We start from the raw sequence: 18,719 nt of genomic DNA, 5'->3' as shown, positions 1-18,719 counted from the left end.
TCTTTCCTTCACTCTAAGTCATAACCTTAGACCAGGGGTGTCGAACTCCAGTCCTGGAGGGCTTCAGTGGCTTCAGGTTTTCATTCTAACCATCTTCTTAATTAATGACCGGTTTTTGATGCTAATTAACTTCTTTAGCCTTAGTTTTAATTAGCTTGACTCAGGCCCCTTAGTTGTTTTTTCCTTAACTAGCAGCCGGACAGTAATGAGACATAAAACAAGCAGGACATGACCAGCTCACCTGTACCCATCAAACAAAATCTGAAAATAAAGATGAAGGTCTCAGTAAGGTTGATCCCTCAGGTTACCAAAACATTTTAGGAGTTCTTAGGAAAAAAACAGAATATCAACAGTTCTGGAAATTTCTGATGTGGCAAAAAGAGAGCAGCAACAAGCCATGGAATTAAATAACGGGTTTCATTAACAGCAAGAATCAGCTTCTCATTAAGGAACTGGTTGAAGTTTGAAGCCCCAGTTTAGCTGGTCATCTGTTGGCTCGTTTCACGTCTTATTTCTGTTTAGCTATCATTTAATGAAGAAAAGAATCAACTCAGAAGACTTAATCCTTAAAAACAGGGCTATTAAAATAGAGGGAAAAGAAATTAATTAGCAGTGAAAACTGGACACGGATTAGGAAAAGGGTTAGAAAGAAAACCTGCACCCACTGCGGCCCTCCAGACCTTCTAACATCGGTCTTCTTGTAATTCCATGAAATTCCATAAATTCCAAGCATAAAAGGAGTGGGGAGGTGGCCTTTTGCTGTTAGGCACCAAAAATCTGGAATATGTAACCAATAGAGATACACCAGGCAACACTGTGGAACATTACAAACAAAAACTGCTAAAAACCCACCTTTTAAATTTGGATTTTTTGGATCCACATTTTACCTGTACTCTTAATAGACTACAGTGATACCTGGAGATACGAGTTTAATTCGTTCCGTGACCGAGCCCTGAAGTCAAAATGCTCTTATCTCAAATCAATTTTCCCCATGGAATGAATTGAAATGCCATTAATCCATTCCAGACCCCCAAAAAACACTGCAATTTTTTTTTGTTACATGTTTTTAAATAAGAAAAATGTACTTATAAATAATGAATATTGTATAAAAACACAATACAATAGAATGTACTGCAATAAACTGGTTTTACTAAGTACAGTATAATGTACAGCATTTACCTTGGAGATCAGACGAGTTGAAGATGCTGACGGAGGTGGTGGAGAAAAATATTATTCACTGATTTTTACCCTTTTCGCCACACCTTCCTCACTTTCATCTGCAGGGGTTTTTGATAAAAACCTGTCCAATGAGGTCTTCTTCATCCTCTCTTTCAGAATCTTTCTTAAATGCGTTAGGCAAGTGTCATTAAATAGCGCCGCTGCACGATCAGTTGCAACTTTTTCAGGGTGTTTCTTTTCTTTAAAGTTCGAAACCTTTTCCTAAATTGCAAACACTTCCTTTATCTCACTTTAAGAGATAACCTCCTCCTGCACAACCTTCGTATGTTGCCGCGTCTGTAGTTCCTTCAACTCCTCAGTCGTCAGTTCCTCTGAATGTGCAGCGACAAGCTCTTTGAAGGCTCGTATTTCGAATTTTGGCTCATAACTCAAGGCAAAAAAAATCGACTTAGTGACGGCTCGTATCTCAAAAAACTCGTACATTGGGACACTTGTATCTCAAGGTCCTACTGTATATAGATATATAATGATGATATTCTTCAGGAATTTGCAATCTTTACTTTTCTCAGTGGTGGAGTTTTGGACCACCACTTGACCAAGGTAGAATGAAGCCTGGAAACAGTGAACAATCACTTAAACATATTATTGTTAAGATGAATGCCCGGTGGGGGATGAAAGAAAGGGTGGTCTTTTAACCTTGGAGCCCCTGAAGATGTTGATTTTATTCTCCAGCTTAACTGCTGTTTTTTGTTTTTCCCTGTTCTCCCTGCCATCTGATCTTATTGTACAGATTGTATTCATCTGTAGAGACATACAATATGATATCGTACATAAAGACGCTACTTTTCTACTAATTATATATCTATGCTAGGTAAGAGAGAGGTTTGGAGCACATGCTGATACAGTACATTGCCACTCCCGCCACATGACTTACCAACTCAGGATCCCAGATTAGGACCCGAGTGCAGCCATGAAACGGGTGACACCTCAGCACCACACTAGTTCAGATGGACTGGAACCAATTCTGCCACCAGAATTGGAGGGCCTACATGCAGGGATGGATGCAGATTAACGTCATACCTGAGACAGAACAATTGCAGGTTAAGGGCCTTGTTCAAGGGCTCAACAGAGCACAGTCCCTTTTGGCATTTACGGGATTCAAACCGGCAACCTTCCGATTGCCAGTGTAGATCCCTAGCCTCAGTGCCACCCACCTCGCCCCAGGTAAGATTATAGTCATATGAAAAAGTTTGGGAACCCCCTCTCAGCCTGCATAATAATTTACTCTACTATTCAACAAAAAAGATATCAGTGGTATGTCATTCATTTCCAGGAACATCTGAGTACTATGGCATTTTCCAAACAAAGATTTTTTAGTGAAGCAGTATTTAGTTGTATGAAATTAAATCCATCCATTATCCAGCCCGCTACATCCTAACTACAGGGTCACGGGGGGGGTCTGCTGGAGCCAATCCCAGCCAACACAGGGCGCAAGGCTGGAAACAAACCCTGGGCAGGGCACCAGCCCACAGTAGGGCACAAAAAAAAAAAAATCAAATGTGAAAAACTGGCTGTGCACAAATGTGGGTCCCCTTGTCATTGTGCTGATTTGAATGCCTGTCACTGCTCAATGCTGATTACTTGGCTGGATGAGCTCGTCAAGCCTTGAACTTCATAGACAGGAGTGTCCAATCATGAGTGGTCAAAGGTATTTAAGGTGGTCAGTTAGAAGTTGTGCTTCCTTCCCTTTGACTCTCCTCTGAAAAGTGACAGACAGCATGGGATCCTCAAAGCAACTCTCAAAAGATCTGAAAACAAAGATTGTTGAGTCTCCTGGTTTAGAGTAAGGCTACAAAAAGCCATCTCAGAGGTTTAAACTGTCAGCTTCAACTGTAAGGAATGGAGTCAGGAAATGGAAGGCCACAGGCACAGTTGCTGTTAAACCAACACAGCAGGTCTGGCAGGCCAAGAAAAATACAGGAGCGGCATATGAAGAGGCAGGATTGTGAGAATGGTGACAGACAACCTACAGATTACCTCCAAAGACCTGTGAGAACATCTCGCTGCAGATGGTGTATCTGGACATCGTTCTACAATTCAGCACAATTTGCACAAAGAACATCTGTATGGCAGGGTGATGAGAGAGAAGCCCTTTCTGCACTCACACCACAAACAGAGTCGCTTGTTGTATCAAATGCTCATTTAGACAAGCCAGATTCATTTTGGAACAAAGTGCTTTGGACTGATGAGACAAAAATTAAGTTATTTGGTCAGAACAAAAAGCTCTTTGCATGGCGGAAGAAGAACACCGCATTCCAAGAAAAACACCTGCTGCCTGCTGTCAGATTTGGCGGAGGTTCCATCATGCTGTGGGGCTGTGTGGCCAGTTCAGGGACTGGGGCCCTTGTTAAAGTCGAGGGTCAGATAAATTCAACCCAAAATCAACAAAGGATCTTCAGGATAATGTTCAAGCATCAGTCACAAAGTTGAAGTTACTCAGGGGTTGGATATTCCAACAAGATGATGAAACAAAACACAATTCAAAATTTAAAAAGGCATTCACGCAGAGGGAGAAGTACAATGTTCTGGAATGGCCATCACAGTCCCCTGACTTGAATATCATTGAAAATCTATGGGATGATTTGAAGCAGGCTGTCCATCAAATTGAACTGAACTGGAGAGATTTTGTATGAAGAAGGTCAGAAATACCTCCATCCAGAGTCCAGACACTCATCACAGGCTACAGGAGGACAGCGTCGAGAGGCTCAGCTAAGTATTGATGTCATATCTCTGTTGTGGTGCCCACATTTATGCATCTGTCTAATTTTGTTATGATGCATATTGCATATTTTCTGTTAATCCAATAAACTTAATGTCACTGCTGAAATCCTACTGTGTCCATAAGGCATGTCAGATATTAAAAGGAAGTTGCTACTTAGAAAGCTCGGCCAATGAGAAACAAAAAGCCAAAGAATTAAGAGGGGTTCCCAAACTTTTATTCAGCCAATTCCAGACGGAAGTCTTCTTGGGTTTGAGGTGACAAACTACATTTACCTGAATTTGAGGATTTCCCTGCCATTTTTCTCTTCAGATCTTTTCAAGCTCTGTCATGGCTGACTGAAGAACCGTTGTTGGGCAGCTTTTTTCAGGTCCCTCTGGGTTCAAATCAAGTCTCTGGTTGTGACACTTAAGGACATTCACAAAGGTGTTCTTAAACTATTCCTGTGTTGTCTTTGCATTGAGTCCTGTTGGAAGGTTCAGCACAGTCAAGTCTAAAACACACTCGAGCAGGCGTTCATTAAGGGTTTCTCTGTAATTTGCTCCCTTCAGCTCTCCATTGACCCTGACTGGTCTCCTGGTCCTTGCTGCTTCCACAACTATGCTTCATCACACCAGTGATGAGTGATGCTGAATTCTCACCAGACATGACGCTAATTTAGTTTCATCAGATGTGAGAATCTTGTTTCTTACAGTTTTAGAGTCCTTTAGATGCCTTTTTACAAACTTCCAAGCAGCTTTCTGTGCGTCTCTTACTGGATATGATCAAAGTGGAGCAGATGATATTACTTATCTTGACTTTTAAAAGCATTTGATGAGGTGCCACATAAGAGGTTGGGCATCAAACAAAAAGAAGTGGAAGTTCAGGGTGATGTTTTTAGATGGGTGCAGAGTTGACACAAGAAGCAGAGAGTGATGCTGCGAAGAACCTCATCAGAACTGTCCGATGGGGGATGGCAGGTGTTGAGATGTTCTATCCCCCCATTAGTCTGAAGTATGGCTGTTTGGAATTGGCTTGTGTCAGAAGCCTTTAAGTACCACGATATCCTATTGGCTCTAGGGGTTGGACAGAACTTCTATAAAATTTGCTTGCTTTACCTCTCTCTCTCTCTCTCACAAAACTGATGAAGAAGCATCTCACATCCACCATGAACTGAAAAGGACAACACAATGAAGAGCACAGCTCGGCAGCCATATTGAGGCAGGCATGTGGCCTGTTCTGAAAAAAGCTGACCACAAATGATGCCTTAACTAGAGACATTTTTAAATAACTAACAAGTGTGTGTGCCGCCTGAAACTACACATCAACGCTTATCAGCTTGTATGGTTGCCAATATTCAAATGTAATTTGCATACTGTTATTATTTATGAATATTATCCATAATACATTATTTTATGTGTAACTTAATTTCTGCTTGTCTTTTACTACACTTAATTTCCTGAGGTTATAGATGTAGAAGGGAAGGTGGGGAGAAGTTATATACTATAATGCCTTATAAACAGTGGGAAGTCTGGGAGATTTGAGGCGTTCTGACAGAGGCTACAAATTAATAATAAAATAGGGGAAAGTAGAGGAATATATTACTCTACCAAGACAAAACAACAGGGAAACATGTTTCCTTACTGCGCACATGACAATAAACTTTGAATTGAATTAAATTGTAGCCCAGCTCTGTGCCTTGGCACAATCCTGACTCTAGGCCCAAAAGGCAATTCTTTGATCTCATGACTTCACCTGGTGGACATTCTATTTAAATGTGTGTGCCTTTCAAATCGGTCCCATCAACTGAATTGACCACAGGTGGGCTCCAAGCCTTTTAGCGATGATCAAGAGAATGAGATTCATCTGAGCCAAACTAAAGGGTCTGAAGGTTTGTGGAAACAGTGTTTAATAAACATTCGAAAACTCCTAAAATATTGATTTTGTATTGTTATTCTGGGGTACTGAGTGTTGCCCGATGTGGGGAAAAATTTTTTTTAAATGCACAAGGCTGCAATACACCAAAATGCTGAATAGATTCTGAATCTACTCTTCTAGTACAATACTTGTTGCTCTACAGTCAACTTTCTTTTTTACAGATAGATAGATAGATAGATAGATAGATAGATAGATAGATAGATAGATAGATAGATAGATAGATAGATAATCCAAAGGGGAAATTCACAACTTATTAAATACTTATTGCTAAAATAAAAAAAAAACCTCTCAGTTTACAGACTTGAATACAGAAAAGTCACATGTGCTTCAGGCCCTCAATAGGCTGAGAATTAAACCAAATCCCGGACACGACAAGATTGTTTTTATTTCTTTGCACTGAAAGACATAAAGGATGTTATTCATAGTCTTTTCTTATCGATATTCCAACAGTCACTTGAGGTGGACCGGATGACTAGAAACTTTAAATTAGATATACACTATTATTCCCAAAGGGGAAATTGAGATGCATACAGAACAGCAACAGAAACATAAAAAAGCAAAGATATAAACTTATAGGACAAATACAATCGACAGAAAGACAGACAGAAGTGAAAGGTACTAAATGGTAGATAGGGAGACAGGAAAGGTACTATGATATGGATAGAAGAAAAACAAACACTATACAATACAGTCATGGGCAAAAGTTTTGAGAATGACCCAAGTGTAGGTCACTATTTAAGAAGTTGGTTAGAATGAAAACCTGTAGCCATTGCGGCCCACTAGGACTGGAGTCGGACACCCCTGTCCTATACAGAGCCTTCTCTGCTCTGGGTAAATAGCTAGAGGGCGGGCTTAGGAGGGCTATTGTTAGATTGGGCCCGCCTCCTAGGGCACCACCCACAAAGCACAAGGACAAGGAATATCAGCACATATAAATGGAAGGAATGAATTACAACCCTAATAGAAATTACATGAAAATATAGACAATAATAATTTAAAAACAACACAAAGAAGTATTTCAACAGAGCAGACCTTAAGGAAGCAATGATCTAAAATATGCTTGGCCACTCATACTCACTTTGGATCTGTTTGATATCATCTGATGTTAAATCCTGACAGTCCTCTTTTTCTTTGCAGTACAGTGTGAGGCACATCCCAGAGATGTATGTAGACCAGTTGCACTTATCGTTATTCTTTAAAGGTAAATCTGAATGAAAAAAAGGCAATAAAAACATGTCATAAGTGTAAACTCAGTATTGCATAAAGTCAGTTTTTAAGTGTGTCCAATAAGAAGCGTTTACTCCACAGATATACCAGTTTTAGGTTGGGAAATGAGCTATGGGAAAGTTGTCCTGCCTAAGCCATGAATAAAATCATGCCAAAATCGCTATCGCCAACCGATTTTGTGAGTCAGTCCGAACTTCACCTTCGTCGGTCATTGTTTCTTGTGCCTTATGAAAGGAGTTGTGATACATGATTCCATCTTAGGATGGGATTGTTGTACTATCTGAAGAATTCCCCTCATGTCGTAAAACTCAGTCAGCTTTCCTGTTGTGCGAGCGGCCTCACATGCTGATTTTCTGATGTCACCATCAAATTTCCTGAAATTCATCATGCAGTAACCACTGTCATACTCGTTTCCACCTTTTTGATTTCAAAAAGCTAACTAATATATAGCAAGACATATATACAACTAAATGGCCAATGACAAAAGTATCTTCGAAAACATTGCATCACGCATGTGCACCTGGAGATCATCTTCCCGGCTCTATTGAGGTAAGCAGAACCACCCTGTGACGAGAGGGGACCCTGTCGCTAATATGGTGGTCTTTATCACCTGCAGTTCTAACAGACAGCCCCAAGATAGCTCCGCCCACCCCCTTCTGGTTTGGACACAATAAAAACTGCCGACTCCCCAGAAGATGGCGGCTCATTCTGGAACCCACAGACAAAGGAGACAGAACTTTCACTAATGATGCCTTGTATGACACCTTTAGTTGGTGTCTTTGGCTGTACTTAAGATTAATTCCTGTGCGCACAAATTTCTTAACATGTTTTTCTTTTTTATTGTGGCTCAACATCCATAATTGAATGGGGTAGCCTGGCTGATGCCCCAACTATTCTTGTTGGCTCTCTCACAGTCTGTCCACCGGTCACAGCAGACTCTAAGGTCAGGTTTATACTTCATGTGACACGACACATGCTCCAGCGGACGCTTCTGCTTCGCAAGCATTTTACTGCTCATGTAAATCTGGAAGAATCCACCAGGTGGCAGTGCGAGATATCATCATGGTGAGAGCAGGTTCGGCTTTGTGAATTGCCTGGAACTGCCATTAAATTCCGATGACACCTTACTGCAATATCTCTGAAAAGGATGTTTAATGATTAAATCCGTCAGTCCAGGGATGTGTCCATTCCAGCTAGCATTGGGCACGAGGCAGAAACAATCCCTGGACGGGCATCAGCTCATTGCAAGGTGAATACAACATGCACACACACACACACACACACACACACACACACACACGAGTGTCATTTTAGCATCACCAAATCTGCATATCTTTGTAAGGAAACCCAGCAGGAAAACACGCCGACTCCAGGTAGGGAATACCAGCGACGTGACTCCCTGCGATACAGCAATGCCACCCCTCCGCCACCGTGCCACCCCCCATGTGTATAATTGATAACAGTATTCATTATTTAAACAAAATTAACGATTTATCTGTAAAATATAACATACATACAGTGGTACCTTGGTATACGTCTGCTTCGGAATAAGTCCAACTTGGCATACATCCTGTTTGGACGCGAAAAAGTTTGTTTGGTGTACGAGCTTTGTTTGGAATACGACTCGTGTGCTAGAACACCGCGCGCTACCCTCGTTTACCTCTCTCGAGACAAAGCCACGACTGCCCACGAGCGTCAGTACGCCAGTTGCTAGCATTCTATGAACAACCCGCGCTATAACTCTCTGTGAATTTTCACGTGATTTTGTGTTTTTTTGTGTTTTTTCGTGTAAATTTGAATTGATTATGCGTATCCAGGACTTGCCTGCTGCATGCTGTATGCCGAGAACGACGGTATCTACGATTGTGAAAATCAAAATCGTTATTAAAAAGTGAGGTTAAATTTTCACTTATTTCATCTAATTGTTTTTGTATTTATGTATTTTAGTATTAAGCAGTGTTTAAATTATTTTATACAACCCCACCAATCTATAATATGCCAATAACAATAGGATTTTTTTTCATGGGAACGGATTAATCATTTTCCCTTTATTTCTTATGGGAAAAATTCATTTGGTGTACGTCCTGTTTGGTACAAGTCCAAGGATTTGGAACAGATTAAGGACGTACACCGGGGTACCACTGTACTTTAATGCATTTCATCATGAAAGTGACATCAAGTATAAATCTAAGGATTCTAAACGTGCAGAGTTCAGAAATGTAATGTGTTCTGTGTGGTGATGTTTGCCGCTGACGGCAAGTCAGGAAGAAGCCCCAGAAGTTTGTAGCGATTAATAACTGGGATGACGTTTACGATGGTCTGCTTTAACGATAAAGTAAACTACGAGGTTAAAGTGGACATTTCAGCTTTAATCTGGAAATCCCAAACTACACCTTTTCACCATGTCCTTAATATTTTTTCTCAGTGGCTCAAATACAGCGCTGTACATTGTGTTGCAAAAAAAAGACGGCACAGAAGACGGTATGTGAGACTTTTAAAACGTATCGTGTCATTACGTTTTGGAATATGCGACGCTTAAATATAAGAGCACCACGATGCATCAGTATGTCGGCATTTTGCTTCACCACATCGAACCGCGCACACCGATCCCGTAGGATCCACGAGAGGCTTTCTGTCACATGTAGATAGTAAATAGAGACTCTGACGTCACATTCCAACTTTTACCACACTGCACCCCCAGACCTTTGGCTGGTACTAAAACTCGTGCATGCATCGCGTTCATTTCTGAGGACATGTCAAATGAATGCTGGAAACGTGTGGCAGCCATGATGCGTGCGTGAAGTATAAACGAGCCTTAAGAACCCAAAATTAATACGCAACAGTAAAATAACCTCTTATTCGTAATCACTGACATTGAAATAGTCATAAATGATACCCCACGTGCTTATGTTTGAAATTTGCGGTTTTTAAACTTTCTGGGTGTGTGAGTTTTAGAGGAATGGGACCAACAGTAACAGAATCAAATATCAAAAATATGATCACATTTATGATCAGTAGCCTCAAAACACTTCAAATGACTACATAATCAATCCCCTGTATTACTTTGTGAAAAGTGGTAACTTTGACCCCTTGTATCTCGTTTTGGGAGTGAACCCCTGAGGTTACTTGATGTCACCTGCACATTTTTTTTTTTAAAATATATATTTTTATCGATTTTAATTTGAAGCAAATAACATTCCATACAATCAAGCCAAAATTCAATTTCTTCTGATCATTTTTGCTGAGGACACCTCTTAGTTTCCTCACCATCATAAGGGCATAATACCCTGCACAAAATCTGGTCCAAAATAGCCTAAAAATGAAGGTTTTTCGGGTATAGATGGCCAAAAATAGGTGGAACCTCAAAAAAAAAAAAAGTGTTCAATGGTAGCAATTTTGGCATTACATATTCCAGGTAATCGAGGCTACCTGTCCTGATGCCTTTCCCAGACTCCCCAGAAGACAATCTTACACACTCAGTTGCGGGAGTTTTTCTCCTACCGGTAAGTCAGGAGGTGCTGCACAAAACAGAAACCTGCAGCGATTTCAAAGCGTTCAGATGTCATTCTCAATAATAGGTAGGAATAAAATATACACGACAGACTAACATATCATGAGCAGGCTGTATTAGTGGAAAGCAAATGAAATACACGGGCCACTGAGATGAATTTCATGTTGGTTCAACAACGGTAGCGCACAAATGAAGAATTTAGTTTTAAGAAACAATCAACACGATTGAAGTATACTGCTCAAAAAAATTAAAGGCACACTCTGTAATCCGAGTATAGCATCAAGTCAATGTAACTTCTGGGCTATTGATGTGGTCAGTTAAGTAGCAGAGGGGCTTGTTCATCAGTTTCAGCTGCTTTGGTGCACTGGGGGGGCAACAATGAGACGACCCCAAAAACAGAAATGAATGGGTTAACAGGTGGAGGGAGGCCACTGACATTTTTCCCTCCTCATCTGTTTTGTCACTCGTTTTCCATTTGTCTACGGTCAGTGTCACTACTGGTAGCATGAGGCCATACCTGGACCCTACAGAGCTGGCACAGGTAGTCCAACTTCTCCAGGATGGCACATCAATATCACATGACTTTGCCAGAAGGTTTGCTGTGTCTCCCAGCACAGTCTCAAGGGCATGGAGGAGATTCCAGGAGACAGACAGGCAGTTAATCCAGGAGAGCTGGACAGGGCCCCTTGTAGAAGGTCCTTAACCCCATCAGCAGGACCCACCAGTATCTGCTCCTTTGGGCAACTAGATGAGCACTGGCAGTGCCTACAAAATGACCTCCAGCAGGCCGGCCACTGGTGTGAATGTCTCTGACCAAACAATCAGAAACAGACTTCATGTGGGTGGCCCAAGGGCCCGACGTCCTCTAGTGGGCACTGTGGAGCTCGATTGGCATTTGCCATAGATATTAGCACATCAATACCACATGGCATTGCCAGAAGGTTTACTGTGTCTCCCAGCACAGTCTCAAGGGCTTGGAGGAGATTCCAGGAGACAGACAGTTAATCTTGGAGAGCTGGACAGGGTGGCAGAGGGTCCTTAACTTATCAGCAGGACCCACCGGTATCTGCTCCTTTGGGCAACTGGATGAGCACTGGCAGAGCCTACAAAATGACCTCCAGCAGGCAGACAGGTCCCTGGTGTGAATGTCTCTGACCAAACAATCAGAAACAGACTTCATTAGGGTGGCCTGAGGGCCCGACAATGTCCTCTAGTGGGCACGAGGAGCTCGATTGGCATTTGCCATAGAATACCAGAATTGGCAGGTCCACCATTAGCAGGCACTCTGTGCTTTTCGGTTCACCCTGAGCACATGTGACAGACGTGAAAGGGTCTGGAGAAGCCGTGGAGAACGTTATGCTGCCTGTAACATCGTTCAGCATGACTGGTTTGGTGGGGGGTCAGTGATGGTCAGTCTGGGGAGGCATATCCACGGAGGGACGCACAGACCTCTTCAGACTAGACAACGGCACCTTGACTGCCATTAGGTATCGGGATGAAATCCTTGGACCCATTGTCAGACCCTATGCTGGTTCCTCCTGGTGCACCACAACGACTGCCCCATTGTTTGTTCGGTGTCCTTGAGTGCTTAGAAAGGCGCCTTGTATAAATAAAATGTTTTATTATATTATTATTATTATTCCTGTTGGCTTCGTAATCTGTACTAACCCTTACTTTCTCTTCTATTGTTTTTCCGGTTTTCTGCAGTGGCCGATCTGTGCCACCACCACCTGATCAAAGAACCGTGATGTCCCTACATTGATGGATTATAGGCCAGAAGTCCACATGACCGTCATCATCAAGTTCTTCCATGTGAACCCTGAATACAATGAGGACTGGAGGAGATCATTTATGTTAGGTAGAATGCCTAGAGGGGCTGGGAGGTCTTGTGACCTCGAAACCCCTGCAGATTTTATTTTTTTCCTCCAGCTGTCTGGAGTTTTTTTGTTTTTTCTGTCCTCCCTGGCCATCAGACCCTACATTTATTCTATGTTAATTAGTGTTCCCTAATTTTAATTCTTATTTATTTTATCTTTTTTCACTTTCTTCATCATGTAAAGCACTTTGAGCTTCATCAATTGTATGAAACTATGCTAATGAAATAAATGTTGTTGTTGATAAATCCTGTCATTTGTGTGTGAAGTTGTGTACACACAAAAAGAGATTTTAAATATGGATACGCAAGTTCCCTCATAAGCGTCAGGATTTATAAAGGAGTCCTCCGGCCATCCAAATTCTGCATATTTAAATCTAGGCCTGTGTACTCTACCATAATCACAATCATTTACTTTAGAAGATTCAAACGAAGCTTCCAAGGCCTTCATCTCACACATCATTTTATCACTTGCATAGTTTTACCACATTTAAGGGCAAAAACGGCAAACTTATCCATTTAAAATTAAACCTAATGTAGAGTTCAACACAACAAAGTATGCAAAAGTAAAGTTGTAGTGGTGCTACATGAACGGGGCTATCTTAAGGGTTGAGTCTTTTATAGCGTTGTCCTGTTTAAACAGTCAGTTGTGTCCGTTCAAATGTTTTCCATTTGATAACATAGGGGGAAGGAGAGCGCTGGAAACTGTGACCCCTCGAGGTAATTATCTCTGTCCACTCATCAATTCCATCTGGGTCATTTCTATATAAACAAGAGGACGAAAGAACAAAACAAAACAACAGTTACAACCCTGACACTTCACCAAAGAAGGAACGTTGATACAGAATTTATAGACTTTTCTCGCTTACTGCTTTCGAAGCCAGACATCCAACTACATCACCACAGCTACTCAAACCCCGGGGTTCTGGACCATACCGACACGCCGAGGACAGCACGGTGATTTAGGGAAGGAGTAAACAACCATTTCACTCGTGTGCTAACTACCGTGGAAGGTTTGCTCTCATTAATCATCTTCCGTTTAATCTTTTTCAGTGTAGGGGACAAGGGAGTGTTTGTATTGTATATTTATTGCTGCACCTTATTATTATTACATACCACTCTTCACTTTTGGGGTTGTGTGTTATGTTGGGGCTGGTGAAATGTATATCATTTGGAGTTTATTTCATTTCTTTTTATTAATACAGTGGAACCTCGGTTCACGAACGTCTCGGTACATGTACAACTCGGTTTACAACCAAAAAGTTAGCCAAACTTTTGCCTCGGTTCACGAACACACACTCGGTATACGAACAAGCCAGTTTCCCTTTAGGTTTGTACATGTTCAGTCTCTCCCTTTGCATTTCCTGTGCAGCAAGCAAGAGAGAGAGAGAAAGCGAGAGAGCGCGACACACACACACACAGGCTGTGCGAGAGAGACAGACGCACACACACAGGCAGCGCGAGAGAGAGACACACACACAGGCAGTTCGAGAGAGACAGACGCGCACACACACAGGCAGCGCGAGAGAGACAGACGCACACACACAGGCAGCGCGAGAGAGAGACAGACGCACACACACAGGCAGCGCGAGAGAGCGCGGCACACACACACACAGGCAGTGCGAGAGAGAGACGCGCACACACACAGGCAGCGCGAGAGAGACAGACGCACACACACAGGCAGCGCGGGAGAGAGACAGACAGACACACAGGCAGCAAGAGAGCTGGACGCATTAAGGTAGGAAGGCAGTTAAAGAATGCACTGGGCTTGATTTTGTTTTCACTTCTGTTTCCAGCAATCGGTTCGTAGCGTGCATTGTTGCAATGTTATTTTATCTTGGTGGTTCATTAAATTATGGATTTTTTTCAAATGTTCATTTTTTTCCCTGTGCTTAAAACTCATTAAAAAAAGTGCTTTTAGCAAGCATTTGGTAGCGCTATAGCGCGAACTATTGCAGTGTTAGTTTTCTCTGTTGTTCAAGGTTTTCTCAGTGTTATTCAATGTTTTTACATTTAGTTTACTATTACGCTGTGCATTCTATGGTTTAATTAACTATATTTGTGCTTAAAAACTTTAAAAAAATATATATATTTACATACAGTTTGTATGGTCTGGAACGGCATAATTGTATTTACATACAATCCTACGGGGGGAAATTGCTTCGGTTCATGACCAAATCGGTTTACGACCAGAGTTTTGGAACAAATTATGGTCGTGAACCAAGGTTCTACTGTATATATTCACCTTATTTGTAGCTGCAGAAGTGTAAGGCAAGTTCAAGCACGGGTAAAACGCGTGCCGAAAGAAATCTCTCAGACCAAATTTTGTTTTAAAATATTTAGTAAAAATTCAAAGCAAACAATCCACACATAAATAAAGAAAAAAGTTGTTACACACATAGAATAAATGACAAAAAAAAGTATCTCCACTTGTAAAACTTTAGTTGTTTCTATACTTAAAGATTCTTAGCTTCTTCTTCTGTATGCATTAAAACGTACAGCGCAGCACTTTCAATTAAGTGCTTTGTCTTACATGTTACTTGGCACACAAAACATGCACACAAGGTACCAAAGGTGCGGTTTAAAGGCATGTGCCCTCTACACCTTACATATGGCAAGGCTGATCACTAATTGAGAATAATGTTTGGTCAGATAAGCTAGAAATAGTTAGAATATACCAATTCAATTCAACTTCTGGGGGTTATAGGAACCTCCCATAGATTATGCACTAACATTTAGTAAAGCATTTATGTATCTTATGTAACTAGCAAATGGCTCTTACATTATTATTCTACATACCATTTGCCTTTTTGCTTGTTTCATCGATTGGGGGGCTAAGTGATTTGGAAGAAGTAGCGCTAGTCTGGTCTAACAATCCCTCAGTTTGCCAGGCCACGGGTCTTGGTGGTGTAGCTGCCATTCTGGACATTTGGGTCGGCCGTTACAGTAGTCTGGATATTTTCTGAACCCACTGTATATTGATTTTGCAAAAATGTATTTTCTTCAGAACCACTTTAAGGACTGACCATCTCTCTGCCTGACTATGAAATGCCCAGTTTGGCAAGACATGTGCAGCATCCAGACAGAATTCTGTCACGCTCAGAATTTTACTTCTCTCAAATGTCGTCAGAAGACGTGAAAGTGATAAAGAATTAAAGTCGTGAGGTTCACACAATATTGTGAAAGATCCAAATTATGATGTCCATGTTTCTTGGCAACTTTCCCCGTTTAATGCTGCAGCATTCCTGACATCCTGGCCCGTCTCTGAACTCTCTGTCTTGAGTATACACTGCATGTCTGCAGATTGGAGGTATTCCCAGCCGGAGAATTTGTTTACTGCAGTGGGAATTACAATTCGACTGCCTAACTCTCTTATTAACTGCCATCCAATTTTCAATTATGTGGATTTGCTGTGGTCACTCAGGACAAATCCATTCTTTGGTAATAACAAGATTCCAGGGCTAACCAAGGTCTTTAGTTCTTCAGATGTCTGCAGAAAGCCTGGATGTCTCCATTTAGACTCATCATCTTCTACAAACTCACAGTCTTGTCTCACTGCCTGGATAACATCCCATTAGAGCACCTGCTCAGCCCATGTTCTTGTTGAGCGCTAGCTCAAGTACCGAACGTGTTTATTAGATGTGTTATTTTTATGTTTGTGTGTAGGTAGGTGTGTAGATAGATAGATAGACAGACAGATACTTTATTAATCTTTTAAAGGTGGTGATAAGCATGAGCTCAAGTGCATGCAGAAGGAACTCCGAGTCCTGCTCAGGGTGGCGAAAGAGCAGTACAGGAGAAAGCTGGAGCAGAAGTTGCAGAACAACAGCATGAAGGAAGTGTGGGATGGGATGAAAATTATCACTGGCTGCAGCTCGAAGCGGGGTACACCACTGAGACAGACGTGGAGAGAGCAAACCAAATGAACAACTTCTTTAACAGGTTCGATCACAGTAATACATAGAGGACCGGACACAGGACCTGCACAGGACCGGAGAAAGTCCAGTCCCCTGCGGCGCTCCTGTGCTGCTGACCACCGTGTCAGACCTGCAGTTCCCAAGACGCACGTACTGAGGTCTGTCTGTAAGATAGTCCACGATCCATGTCACCAGGTATAAATCTACTCCCATCTCTGTCAGCTTGTCCCTAAGGAGCAGAGGTTGGATGGTGTTGAAGGCGCTAGAGAAGTCCAGAAACATAATTCTTACAGCACCACTGCCTCTGTCCAGGTGGGAGAGGGATCGGTGTAGTATTTAGATGATGGCATCCTCCGCTCTCACCTTCTCCTGGTATGCGAAGTGCAGAGGGTCGAGGGCGTGGCGGACCTGTGGACTCAGGTGGTGAAGCAGCAGCCGCTCCATGGTCTTCATCAGATGTGACGTCAGAGCAACAGGCTGGAAGCCATTCAGCTCACTAGGACGTGATACCTTTGGGACATAAGCTTTCAATTAAGATTGAGATTAAGATTCAAGCCCCATTAGTTTATGGGTGACAGAGGTCCTTTTGGGTTGAGAAGTGGTTAATGTGCCACAGACTTTCTGCTTAGAGATATGACACCCTGTGTAGTAAGAATGTGGACACCAAACTACACAATGCATGCTGCCATAGAGATTTAAGCAGGAGAGATTTAAGTCAAAGAACCACCGCTAAAAATATTAGCTTTCAACACAAAGATGACGTTTATTTACAGGTGCAGGGAAAACAAGTGGCAAGTGGGCTTTGTAACACAGCCCAAAAATGTCCCCAAATCAAAAGGAAAAACACACACACACACTATGGATGGCAGTCTTCCTCTATTGATATTCATGTTTAAGAAATCCCTTCAAACATGAAACAATTCAGTCCCAAAAAAGAATCCACAACAATATGTACGAGAAAAAGAATCAAGTTTTTATTCAAAAAAAGAATAAAAAGTGCACCAAAGCCCAATCAATATAAATACCTCCACCAAAAAATAGACACAAGCGGTTAGCAACTACAGGTAAGATTCCGCTACAATGAACTGCCAGGGACCTATAAAATATTTCGTTGTAATGAACATTTCGTAGTAATGACATTCCGTTTTTGTCACTATAGTGCTTTCTTTAACTTGTGCCCAGGCGTTTGCAATCATTTCAATAGCTTCTTTATTGTTCATTTAAATCTCCTCCTGTCTAAAAGTTATGCTGATGAGAACGTTTCTCAGCATTTCCTTGCGATGATACACTTTCAGGGTGTGACTGATGGCCAAATCCAATGGCTGAAGCACTGTGTGTAATTAGGTGGGAGGAATTCAACGTGAACATTATCGAAATGTGGAAGCATGTTGTGTGCAGCACAGTTATCAGTCAGAAGATGAATCATCCTTTTCTTCTTCTTCATATTGTGAGGTTTCTGAACGTCACGCTGAAGTGTGTCCCAAAGTGCGATTGCCGAATCTGTGGAAGACTGTTTGTTCATTGCCGGGGCAGGGCAACATCAGGCTCACAGCAGTGCAGTGAAGCGCCACAGAACACAAAGCCAAGTCTTAGTACTTCTGCCTTGCCAGCTTTATTCAGCTTGAAATGGGAATAGCAGGGTTATTTATTGTAGCGGGATCTGCCGTTCTCCTATACACAGACATAGCAGTCAGGTAGGGTTGTGGCCAAGTTATACTGTGCCTTGCATTTTCAATGTTCCTTGCATCACCCATCGAGTTCTTTTCTGTTTGTTTCTGTGGCGAGCCACGTTGGCCCGGCAATGGATAAACAGTCTTCCACAGACCCGGTGATCGCACTTCGGGACGCTCTCCGGCTTGTTGTCCAGTTGAGGGAGGTCCCAAGAGAACCTTACCTTTTCTTAAATGAGTGCTGCATTAATAAGAATGTTTCTTGAATGAACATCACGGAACCACATAAAAACAACTTTTTCATCGTCTTCAAATGCAGCAGTTCACATACGTTTGCAACCCGAGATTTTTCTTCTTTATTTGCTTAGTCTTTCAAGAAAGTTGACAGAGTCCACGGCGAAATTCTGAATTCACTGGCAACTTCTTTTTTCTTTTTGCCAGAATTGAGAGACGCAAAAAATGTAAAGATTTTCTAATATGAACTGTTGTTTTTTCATGTCTGCCATTTCTATGGGAGGGTGACAATGAGTTAAATTCCAGTGAATGTTTTTCAAATGTTGAAAACAAACATTCGTGTCATATGGGGAAACTGTCGGGACCATACAAATACTTCATTGTAATGAAAATTTCATTTTAACGGAATTTT

The 18,719-nt window shown here is 41.8% G+C and overlaps 1 protein-coding gene across 2 annotated transcripts in view; it reads right to left on the bottom strand.

Moving 5' to 3' along the window:
* Positions 1 to 18,719, bottom strand: part of wu:fa25f02 (uncharacterized protein C11orf24) — a 151,161-nt gene that overhangs the window by 3,255 nt on the left and 129,187 nt on the right. For both annotated transcript variants that reach the window (XM_039738946.1, XM_039738936.1), the window contains one exon: positions 6,954 to 7,082. In XM_039738946.1, coding sequence (XP_039594880.1) covers positions 6,954 to 7,082 — 129 coding nt within the window. The remainder of the gene's footprint in view (positions 1 to 6,953; positions 7,083 to 18,719) is intronic.

Source organism: Polypterus senegalus, chromosome 1, assembly GCF_016835505.1.
Source record: "Polypterus senegalus isolate Bchr_013 chromosome 1, ASM1683550v1, whole genome shotgun sequence".
In the NCBI taxonomy this organism is placed as follows: domain Eukaryota; kingdom Metazoa; phylum Chordata; class Cladistia; order Polypteriformes; family Polypteridae; genus Polypterus; species Polypterus senegalus.
The sequence above is the reverse complement of the archived record's forward strand: the minus strand, read 5'-3'. Positions and strand labels throughout refer to the sequence as shown.